This window comes from Strongylocentrotus purpuratus, unplaced genomic scaffold (genome assembly GCF_000002235.5).
Source record: "Strongylocentrotus purpuratus isolate Spur 01 unplaced genomic scaffold, Spur_5.0 spur5_scaffold_4, whole genome shotgun sequence".
In the NCBI taxonomy this organism is placed as follows: domain Eukaryota; kingdom Metazoa; phylum Echinodermata; class Echinoidea; order Camarodonta; family Strongylocentrotidae; genus Strongylocentrotus; species Strongylocentrotus purpuratus.
The window spans coordinates 1,015,814-1,028,265 of NW_022145610.1; the positions used below are offsets into that span (position 1 = coordinate 1,015,814).

Here is a 12,452-nt window from a genome sequence, read left to right on the forward strand (position 1 = left end):
GCTTAAAGTACAGAGCCTATGCACAATGATGACATTGTTACACACTGCAAATGACAAGGATTTGTGCCTTCAGAGCCTTGTAAACTTGAGCGATGGATCCCTCACACCTAAAAAAGGATTTAGCCTGTGACATATTCCATATCCAGTTCCATTTATTATGACAGCATATACCTATGAAAATAAAGTCAGTTATCAAAGTATCTCATAAGAGCAGTCAGGGCATGGAGGTCAGTGTAGAATAAGGGATGCATTGTCCAGCTTAGATGTGTTCATACTCCTACAACACACATGGTCAGCTGTCTAAACACAGCACTGAAGTGTCCACACACACACAACACTTTCCGTGATTAGCGGTGATTAGTTATACCGTTTCGGGATAGTTATACAATGAACTTCTGTGTGTGGACGCTTACTAACAATACGTCGTGTAACGAAACGTTGTATAACGAAACGTTGTATAACGAAACACGGGTTTGGGCATCGTTTCTAACTAGAACTCAATAAAGAATCCTGCATAATCACGCCTAATCACGGAATGTGTTGTGTGTGGACGTAACTAGTATAACTAGTCGAACTAGAACGGTATAACTGGGCGGGGCTTAACGTGACCTCGCGCGAAAGGAGACCTGACCTCTCATTTCCGCTTCCATCTCAAGACCGCAGTAGCAAACTGCGCACCAATAAGACGTTTCGCTGTAGAGTGTCAGGATTACTTTCTTGTGTGTGTGGACACCCTAGAATTTATACGATGATTCTTTGTACGACGTTTGTTGTGTGTGGACACTCTGAAATTTATGCGATGATTCTTTATACGTTTCGTTATAGAGTTTCGGGATAAATTGTTTTGTGTGTGGACACGCTGACAGTCACATTTAGCAATACAATCATGGTTAAACTCAAATCTAGCCATTCAAAATCATGGCTGAGAATATTGTACAACTTTACCAAATACAAACAGAAATATATTCATCCATATCTCCCTAGTTTATCTGTGAGAAATAACCCCCCTTTCATTTTTTTTATAGCTCTCTCTCTTTTCCTCTATTGAATAGTCATATATTTCATTGCCCATTTTGCCGCAAAAACTATTACCTGTAATTACAAATTTCAAATCCTTTTTCTGTAGTTCTTTTGTCTATCTCCCCACTGTTTCTTTTCTTCTATTCCTCCCTATCAGTCTGTCTCTCAAAAGGACGACAGTTGATGATTAAAATTGTTTACAATATGACATGCTTAGGTAGACCTACACATATTGCCATTTTTGTATTCATACTGTGACGAGATCTGGTTCCATGAACTTGGTAGCAATTCCGAACGACACGAACCAGGTCTCGTCTTATAAATCAGTCAACTCTCCCAGACAGTCGACTCTCACAACTCACAACTATTCAACGAGGATCTCAATCATGCATTCATCAATCACTTCAATCAAAGTAATATCCGAGACAAATAACGACAACTTACAATGATGTTTGATCTTTCAGCTTACTTTACTGCATTCCTTACTGCATCAATACAAAACACGGACTGCCCGTTCGCAGCGTTATCAAATCACTTATATCAATCTGACCAAAATGTCGCCCTCTTCAGGTTAAACACTGTAACATTCCGTCACACAACCCCCCACTTAGACTAGAACGTCCTCGTTCTAAACCTACCGAAACGACATTTTAAACATAGCTCAACAATATAGGCATTAGAAACATGTAAAACGGTTTTTACTATTAATTCTTGTTTTCCTAACCAATCTATAAGAAAGTCCAAGCAAATCAACGTAATAAGCTACACATTTGCCTTTTTCTCTTCTTCCTGTTATTTTTATAGATATATAATTATATAACACAAGTAATCACAAATACAAAGACATTGATCAACAATGTCCAAAATACGTTTGGAAATGTAAAGAATATCAAAACACTTTTCTCGTAAGATCACTAGTAATACTTAAGTTACAACAACAACAAAAAACCTGACCTCTAGTAGGCCTACCTGATTTAAGCAAATTGTAAACTGAGGCCTATAGTTGTAATCAAAACAGATCAAGTAAACCAGTAAGACTTAGTGTTAACTTAAACAAGTATGAAGCGGTCGAAGAACTCCTTCGTCTTTCTCGTACGAACTACGCGTCCTTCAATAGTAAAGGTCGTCGTAATCCTCTTCTCAACTCTCGCTTTCTTGAAAACCGGTCTGTCTGTACGCGCATTTCCAGTGGCACCCTCTCCTCCACTCTCAGCTTCTTCCGACGAAGATGATGCTGATGACGATGACGAAACCACCTCATCCTGGGATGCGGCTCTCTTAAGCATGGCAAGAGGCTTGCCTCTGGCATCTCTGGAAGAATCAATACTAGGCACTGGAGTTGGATGTACACTTATAATGGCTGTGTTGTTTTCCTGTGGCTGGTCTCTGTCGTCTCTCTTCGTCTCCGGACAACGTCGATCTGGGGATTTTGCCCTTTCACCGCCCCGGCCCACCGGTTCTCTTTCTTTGCTCGACTCTCTTCTGGAAACCGTGCGCTGTTCGTCCTTTCGGTGTCCGTCCACGTGCCTTTCATAATTCCCCCGCCTGGTAGAGGAATAATCGCAGGTCTTGCAGTTCCACTTCCGGGATCCATCCCGATGGTTCTCCCCGATATGGCGCATCAGGCTGCGGTGGTACAAGAACGTGGAAAGACATTCTCGGCACTTGTAAAGCCGGTCCCCATCCAAGTCCTCTGGTTTCTTCCACTCCTCAGACATTATCCTGCAATTATGAAGAACAAAACACAAATAATTATTTATGTCGATAATTCTTATTTAATAAAAGAAATCTGGTGGTTTTCGTTTTCTTCTGGGATAGCGACTCTCAATCACGGGAGTCTGAGGTAGATCAGTGGGAAGATCGAACCCGGGTTGATGATCATCAGGCAAGTTCTCATCAAGCTGGGGTTGGTCATCAGCAGGGGTCTCATCAAGCTGGGGTTGATGATCATCTGACAAAGTTTCATCACTGGCAGGGCTGATCTCTTCTGGTATGACCTCAGGGGAAAGATTAGGAGAATCAGCAAAGGGAAATTCCTCCTCAGGAACTCTAAGGCGATACTCCCATGCAAGAAGATCTTCACCAGTGTACAGCTTGAGCCTATCTACATGTACTACCTTTGCTTTCGATCGGCGACTCAGCTGAATCCGAAACGTAACATCTGAGATCTTCGTAACCACTAGGTAAGGACCCATCCATCGCAGCTGTAATTTCGGGGAAACCCCCTTCTTCTTGCTGTGATCATATAACCAAACAAACTGTCCTTCCTTGAGATTAGTGGTGGTAGCTTTCCTGTCATAATTGCGTTTCTGACGCCTGGCACTCTTCCTAAGACACTCGCTAGCCCGTTCGTGAGCTTGTTGTAGATTCTGGCGTAGCTTTTCAGCGTAGTCTGTTTTTGGTTCATCACAGCTAGGATACTTTGGATTCTCCATAGTCAGGTCTATTGGAAGCGTCACTTCTCTCCCGAGCATGAGCATGTTGGGTGACTCTCCCGTGGATTCTTGTGCAGTACAGCGATATGCGCTAGTTGCATATGGCAAGCACTCATCCCATTCCCTAGACTTCTTTGACTGCTCGATGAGCATGGCGGTGATATTGATGAGGGTTTTGTTGAACCTCTCAATGAGCCCATCTGATTTCGGGTTGTAAGCTGTTGTTCTTGTCTTTCGAATGCCCAACAGGGAACACATCTCTGCAAACACCTGCGATTCAAAATTAGTTCCTTGATCGGTATGTAGTTCACGAGGGACACCAAAACGGCACACAAATTCTTCGACAAACTTTTGGGCCACTGTTGTAGCTCGAGCATCCGGAAGCGCATACGCTTCCATCCATTTGCTCTTATAATCCCCTACTACAAGGATCCACTGATTCCCATGGATGGTCTTGGGTAAAGGCCCGACAAGGTCCATTGCTACTCTTTCCATTGGCTCTCCCACCTCGTACTGTTGAAGTCGAGCACGTGCCCTCTTTGAGGGGGATTTTCTTCTGGCGCACAGGTCACACGACCGGATGAATGACCTCACGTCTCCTGACATGCCTGACCAATGAACCCTCTGTTTTACGTTTGACAATGTCTTGGTAACGCCTAGATGACCTCCTATTGTACCCCCATGGATTGCTTCTAGGTATTCTTTTCGGTACTTCCGTGGCAGGATAACCTTCCATTTCACGCATGCCCCATCCGACGTCTCCCATTTTCTGCATAGTACTCCTTGCTTGCAATCCAATTGGTCCCACTGAGCCCAGTACGTTTTCTTTGCAGCTGTCGAGTTGGCTATTGTTTCCCAATCTGGTCTACAGCTTCTTCCTTCCTTAGCCTTCAATACCCAGCTCATACTATCATCTTCCAACTGGCCTTCTCTTAAGGCCTCTCGAGTGACCCCAGGTAAGGCAATAATTGCCCTACAATGGAACTGGACTTGCTCGGAGGGAGTATCTGTCTCTGTAGATGTGTCTTCGCCGTCACTTGTGTCATCAACAAGGCCACACTGAGAACATGGTTTTCTGGACAGACTGTCGGCATTCACATGTTTCTTTCCTGGACGATGGTGTATTGTCAGTTTGTATGCTGCGATAACCTCGATCCAACGTGCCAATTGGCCCTCTGGATTTTTGAAGTTGAGGAGCCACTGCAAAGAAGCGTGGTCTGTTCTAACGGTCAGCTTCCTACCGTAGAGATACTGCTTGAAGTATTTCAAATAGAACACAACTGCTAGCAGCTCGCGACGGGTCACACAGTAGTTCCTCTCAGCCCTCGATAGCTTCTTGCTTGCGTAAGCGACTACTTTTTCCTCGCCTTCCTGAATTTGGGACAACACAGCCCCTATACCATTCTGACTGGCATCAGTGTCAAGCAGGAAATCCCCCTCTGGTAAGGGACATACTAGGATCGGAGCCTGGATAAGGCACTCCTTCAACTCTTCGAAAGCTCTTTGACATTCGTCATTCCACTCGAAACGCCTAGCCTTCTCAGTCAGTTCATGAAGTGGTGATGCGATGGATGCGAACCCGCGAATGAACTTGCGGTAATAGGATGCAAGCCCCAAGAAGCTTCGAACATCCTTGCTGCATGTGGGATTGGGCCAATTCCGAATGGTCTCGACCTTGGCAGGGTCGGTTGTGATTCCTTCTGAAGACACGATGTGACCTAGGTATTTCACCGACTGTTGAAACAAATTGCACTTGGATGGTTTCAATTTCAAATTGGCTTCCCGGAGCCGCGCCAATGTTGTGCGAAGTCGTACGATTTGCTCATCAACTGTCCGACCGAACACTATTACATCATCCAAATAGATGAGCAATATGTCCCATTGTAGACCAGCCATCACTTTCTCCATCAACCTCTCGAAAGTTGCGGGGGCATTACACAGCCCAAATGGCATTACCTTCCACTTGTATAGGCCACCGCGAACCACAAAAGATGATTTGTCTTGAGCTTCATTATCAAGGGCAACTTGCCAATAGCCTGCAGCTAGATCTAAGGTTGAAAACCACTTGGCCCCGCCTAGTGCATCCAAGGTCTCATCTATTCGGGGGACAGGGTAGGCGTCTTTTACAGTTGCTACATTCAGGCCGCGGTAATCTACACACAACCGTTTTGTACCGTCCTTCTTAGTCACAAGCACTACGTTGGCTGCCCAGGGGCTATCGGAAGGTTCGATGAGACCTTCTTGCACTAATGATTTGACTTGGCGATCAATCTCTTGCTGATTGACGATAGGGTGACGTCGAAGGCGTTGTCTTATAGGTCTTGAATTGCCGGTTTCGATGTGGTGTCTGACAGCATTGGTCCGGCCCAAATCGTGACTTCCAGAAGAAAATACATCTTGAAAATCCACGAGGCACTGTTTGATAGCTTGGTGATATTTCGGATCGATGTTGCTCAGGCTTCGTTGCAACAAGTCTTGTAGGTATGAAGGAACTTCATCGTTTCCACTATTCTCTGTCCTTTCCCCACTTTCATGCACTTCCGCTGGTGAGATCATCCCGACCATTGTTCCCCGGCGAAGTGTTATCTTGTTGTTCCCCGGGTTAAACAACCTCAGTGGCAAAACATCTGCCTCTGCAGTGACAAGGGACCTTGCCAACACCAGCCCATGGCGAGCCAATTCGCCTCCGCCTGCAACTGGTTCGATTATGGCAGTACCCGTCATCTCGTCCACACAGTTGGCGATCTCACCTTGCGCGAGCGTTTCTTGACCTGGTTGCACCTCAATAGTTTCTTTCACTAAAATCCTTCTTAGGAATGATCTCCCTATCTGGTTAAGGCATCGAATGTGTTCCCCGTTCAAGATGAGTTCCAGCCGGAAGAAGTCTAGAACCCCAGCGGTTGGAATCAAAAAGTCCATTCCAAGTATTACCTGGTTCCTAATATTAGCAAAGATGACCTTTAATGGAAAGATTGTCTTTCCAACTTTGACTTCTGTCCAGGCAACTCCTAGCACATCAAGTGGCGTTCCATCTACCTGCTGAACCCTGACGTTGTCTTGTTCAAGAACCGGTCTCTGCTCTTTCGCAATACTGTAGTACATGTCAGTTCTAACAATTGTGTCAGTTGAACCTGTATCGATGAGGAATCTACATTTTATAGACCTGATGGTACCCTCTACAAATAAGCCTTGCTTGGGTTCTTCGTTAGGTGTAAGTGTTACAATCCTTCCATCATCAAGTCGACTAGGTCCGTTACTTCTTACAGCCTTCCCGTGGACCTTCCGGTCAGCTGTTCGTCGTTTCCCGACCTCTCCTTTTCAGGAAGAGGACATTCCCTTGCGAAATGTCCATTTTCGTTGCAGTTGAAGCATATCGAATCTTCTTTTCTCCGCCATTTCTTGCCGGAATTTCCAGGAGTTGGTGGTTTGGGAACTCTCTCAGAAGAAAGAAATCTTTCATTCATGAGCCTTGTCATTGTCTCGAATTGTGTTGCCTGCCTTTCACACAAATGCTCCAATTTCTGGATGAGTTGCTCAGATTCCTTTTCTGAACCCCTCACCAATTTGTGCGGACGTCTCTCCGATCTTCGTTCTTCTTCGATTCTTTCATAGTTCTCTGTCTCTATGGCCGCACGAATAGCTTCGTCAATGTCCTTTGGCCTAGCTCTGTGCACTCCTTCTCGGATAGTCCGGTCTTCTATTGCCTCAATAAAATGGTTCTTCTCGAGCCTTTTTCTCCCAACCTCTGGAATGTCTGGGTAGGCTTTGATTGCCAATTCACATATGACTTGGCCAAGTTCCTTCAGTGTTTCTGTTTGGCCTTGACGGCGATGACGCAATTCAAACAGAAAATTTTCTGCCTGTTGACTTGGGCCAAATCGCTGCTCTAGGAGCTTGGTCAGTCCCCTATACGTAAGTTTGCGATCGTGCTGATGGTCCAACAGACGGAGTGCTTCACCTTGAAGGCTTACAGTCAGAAAAGCACTTGCCTGCTCCTCTGTCCAACCATTTATATCTTTGCATGCTTCAAAGTGTTTCAAGTACTGATGCCACGATGTTTGTCCATTGAACCGATCAGGTGTTATGCAAGGCCTTTGGCTCTGTTTTGTTCCTATTGAACAATCTCTAGAAACTTCTTCTTTTATTTCCACATCACCCTGCTTGTTGTCAGGCTTCTTCGTAAGAGCCGATTTCGTTCTTCCACTGGCCTTTTCCCATGGAAAATTGGGATCGAATCCTTCAAGGAAAGGGGACCCAATGTCCCCAGCCAACTCTTGAGAAAACATGGTATCCGGCTCAGGAGTCGAACAATCGGTTCCAACCTTCCGGTCTGGGGTCAATAGCTCAGGGTACAAGCCCTTCTTCTCTCCACATTCGGGCGTGTTTTCACCCTTGTTTCTCTCAGTGTACGGTCCATTGAAAACTATGTCCGTATCTACTCTCCTTCTCACAGATGGTTCTTCGAACTGTCCAAGCTTGACGGTACTTTGTGAAGACAATCCCTGTTGTCTTGCTTCTATCAGATTAATTTTTGACCGTGCATTGTCACGTTCCAACTGTAAAATTTGATTCTCCATTCGTAGACGTTCCAGCTCTGTGTTCAATTGAGTTAGGTCACATTCATTAACTGAGGACCTTTGATGCTCCTTTTTATCCATGGTGAATTTATTAAGAGCTGTAGCACAAAGAACTTCCACCTCAAGTAGAACCTCAATTGGCACCTCAACTGACACCTCAACTTGGCACCTCAACTTGGCACCTCACCTGGCACCTCAACTTGGCACCTCACCTGGCACCTCAACTTGGCACCTCAACTTGGCACCTCAACTTGGCACCTCAACTTGGCACCTCACCTTGCACCTCAACTTGGCACCTCAACTCGGCACCTCACCTGACACCTCAACTTGGCACCTCAACTTGGCACCTCACCTGGCACCTCAACTTGGCACCTCACCTGGCACCTCAACTTGGCACCTCAACTTGGCACCTCAACTTGGCACCTCAACTTGGCACCTCACCTTGCACCTCAACTTGGCACCTCAACTCGGCACCTCACCTGGCACCTCAACTTGGCACCTCAACTTGCACCTCAACTTGGCACCTCAACTTGGCACCTCACCTGGCTGCACTTCTCGATAGTTCGCAGCTCACGTTAGCACCTAAAAAGGTGGCGTGTTTTGAGTCCGTGTCTTAGTATGTAGTTTCACGCTGGAAGCATGACCCACGCTGTTTTAGTTGTCCCGCCGCTGCCACCAGTGTGACGAGATCTGGTTCCATGAACTTGGTAGCAATTCCGAACGACACGAACCAGGTCTCGTCTTATAAATCAGTCAACTCTCCCAGACAGTCGACTCTCACAACTCACAACTATTCAACGAGGATCTCAATCATGCATTCATCAATCACTTCAATCAAAGTAATATCCGAGACAAATAACGACAACTTACAATGATGTTTGATCTTTCAGCTTACTTTACTGCATTCCTTACTGCATCAATACAAAACACGGACTGCCCGTTCGCAGCGTTATCAAATCACTTATATCAATCTGACCAAAATGTCGCCCTCTTCAGGTTAAACACTGTAACATTCCGTCACAATACATCAACCAATCATGCATCTTGTATGTAGACCGAATACTATGCATACTATGCAGTAGCTATACAAGCCCACTTAAAACTGTATGAATTTATATGAACTAGCTGTTGGTAAAATGAGATACTGGTACTCTGAGCTAATATCATGCTGTGTAGGGGTGGTTCAATTACACAAGACATATATCGAAATGTTTTAATTGGCCTGTTATAGAATAAATGTAAGCCCCGAGAAAAGATTTGGCATTTAAATTTATAGCCGAACCAGCATCATGATTACAGAGAGAGAGAGAGAGGTAGAGAGATATGGAGAAAGGGGGGGGGGGTTATATATTTGTACATCTTAAGAGGGGGCAACAGATAGTGGAAAGATACAATAAGGCAGAAGGGTTTTTAAGAAAAGGTTTTTCTTAAAGAAACAAATAAAATTTTGTTTTCTTCCAAATACAAATTTCTTCCCCATCTTACTGCCTAGATGCCTTAAAGAGGCATGTTCCCCGTATTCCAGAGGGCGTTCAAAATACGTACCCGCTGGCGGACGGTGCTAGCTGCCTATTGACACCAACAGAATACGGCTCTTACGCAGATGGCATGTTCCGAATGCCCGGACAATACCGATTATCGCATACATGTGCCGAAGTAATGCCAATCGCAGTTCGGCTCTAAGATTCGGCTGCTGTTTCCGCCCACTTTCGTGACGTCGCGATCGTCAGCGATCAGCTGGCTTGGCGAAGGAAGACCAGGCTGCGCGTACTTTGATTGACAGCTGTATGCAAATTAGAAGTCGATCTTCGGAACCAAGATGGCGATGACTAGAGCAGCGATAACTACACTGGGGGGAACGTGCCACTTTAAGATGGCATTTTAGATTCTTTTTACATTAGGACAAATTCAACCAGTTTTTGAAAAGTGGAATGTCATACATGTATACATCTCAAGTTCTGGATTAAACCACTGCTACAACACGCATTGTAGTACATTGCCAACATTTTTAATACGAAAGTACACGCAGAATGTGCATCACAGCCTTTAACATGATTTGTATAGACTGTGAAATAGTGAGGCAGATGTGAGACCTGGTTGTTCTTTGTTCAGCCCCAAGCATGCATTTAATTTTAGTAATAATCAGGAGATATTCATCTACGTTTTCCTGATATTATACAGCCCTTAGCAAGACCCACATTCTTTGCACTGGGCTTTAATTGAATTTAGACTGTGGTAAAAGGTGAAGAACCTTTCAAGAATATTATGATATTATCAGCAAAATGTGTTTAACGATTGAATGAAAATTGAAAAATCCAGAAATGGGGGGGGGGGGGGTGGTGGGCCGAGGGGGCAGAGAGGTGTAAAAGGGACAGAACTTTGAATTGCATCCGTTCATTTATTTATATTATTTAACTAGAATCCAAACTGAGGTTAGCAATTGTAGTCATTAACAAGTTTCACAATTAGGGTTTCTCCTAAATACTGAGGAAACCTAGCAATTTCACTGACATATATATATACAAATGAAATGTGAGATTTTAGTAAACCCTATGAATGGTTGTGATACTGATAGGCAGTCTTAATACATTGTTCACAAAGATATTTTAAAGAAACCAAAATCCACTGAATGTTTTGTAAATTTCTGATTGTCTGTGAATGTTTGCAATAGCATTGCAAGCATTTATACAACCACATATTTCTTACGGAATAGAGGTGTGGGGAAGCACTTATAAGACTAGCCTAAGAAGTATATTATATTCACAGAAAATGGCAGTTCGTGCCATAACATTTAGTGATTGGAGAACTCCTTCAGATCCATTATTTAAAAGATTGCGAATCCTAAATGTGTATAATTTACATGAGTTATCAATTTCTACTTTCATGTTTGATCTAGTCAATGGCAATTTGCCTCATATTTTGATAGAGTATTGTGACATTATAGAACATAGCTATTCCACAAGACAAAAAGAAGATGGACAATTACGTCTTCCAAAATTAAGAACGACACAAGGTCAATTTTCATTGTCTTTTGTGGACAGTGAATTTTGGAATAGATTACCTGTTGATGTCAGACTGACAAGGTCTAGAAATAGGTTTCGGAATTCTGTTACAAGTCATTTGTTGAATAAGTCATGAATGAAATATCAAGTGTACACAATTCATAATTCATATTTTACATTATTAGTTTTTATATTGTAAGACATTGTTGAGTACTGATTCTTGTTTTGTCTAAGTATCGATTGTAACAGTAAATTCATTATTTTTTGTTTTGTTACGTTCTCTAAACTGATTTGTAACAAAATACTTTGTTTAGCTGTTTAAGGGGTTAGGCTCAACTAGCACATGTGCTATTATCTGGCCCATTTTACCAACCAATAGTTTCTCTTTCTGTATATGTAATAATTGTATAAAATGTATGGAATGTATTGCTGTTGGTAAAATAAATCAAATCAAATCAAATCAAATCAAATCAAATTAGCTCACACATACATGTACAAAACAATAGCTAAAACATAACCTTGCAGTTCATTAGGAGCTGAATGCCACACATGTATGTCTAAAATAATATTGTGAACAAAATTTCTTTCAATTTGATAATTATGTGATTTATTTAACAATATGACATTCTTTTATTATGTTAAATTCCAAATTTGAAACTAGAACCAACCTAATCTAAACTACAGTTCAATACCCATGCATGGCGCCTTGCTCAAGACTTCATGTGTCATATGTACATAATCAGACCTATGAATAATCAGCTATCTTTTAATTAGCCAGCCTGTGATTACAAACACCCTTGTAGATGAAAGTCAATTTACTGATTAATCAGTGAACACATTATTACAAGCTACTGCATCAACAATGGAAGTGGACAAGGGGGCTACATGGCCGGGCAATGCAAGGACTGCACACAGAGTGTACTGTGAACATTATGCAATATGAAGTCTTGACTCTTGGTATATGAAATGCGTCTATTTAAGACTGGCAATGATGTATTCAAGAGCCCTCTCAGATCGTCTTTTTCAATTTAAAAATCCTTTTGGTTATCTGATATTACTTTCATCTGTTCAGAGGCAGAAGGTTGTTGTTCACACTTTACAGGTGTACATGAACTGATGCCTTCCTGTCTCTAAAGAGAGAAATTATTTTCATGAGATGTTATATCAGATGGAAATACAAAGCCTTTTGTTTTTTTCTTTTCTGAGTCTATCTCTCTCTCTCTCTCTCTCTCTTTCTCTCTTTCTCTCTTTTTCTCTCTCTCTTTCTAATATTTATCACTTTCTCTCCCTCTCTCTCTTTCTAATATTTCTCACGTTCTCTCTCTCTCTCTCTCTTTCTTTCTGTCTCTATCTCTAATTCCCTGTCTGTCTCTTGTACTCGCTCCTCCATCTGAGTCTCTTTCTTGCTCATTCAAAAT

At 43.0% G+C, this 12,452-nt stretch overlaps 1 protein-coding gene across 1 annotated transcript; it reads right to left on the bottom strand.

Moving 5' to 3' along the window:
* Positions 1-1,471: 1,471 nt before the first annotated feature.
* LOC115929186 (RE1-silencing transcription factor-like) lies at positions 1,472-9,056 on the bottom strand. The gene is made up of 2 exons (XM_030997640.1): positions 8,903-9,056; positions 1,472-2,742 (listed from the first exon to the last, which is right to left on the bottom strand). Exon 2 carries the CDS (start codon positions 2,736-2,738, stop codon positions 2,070-2,072), a length of 669 nt encoding a protein of 222 aa, XP_030853500.1. The 5' UTR covers positions 2,739-2,742; positions 8,903-9,056; the 3' UTR covers positions 1,472-2,069.
* Between the last annotated feature and the right edge of the window lie 3,396 nt (positions 9,057-12,452).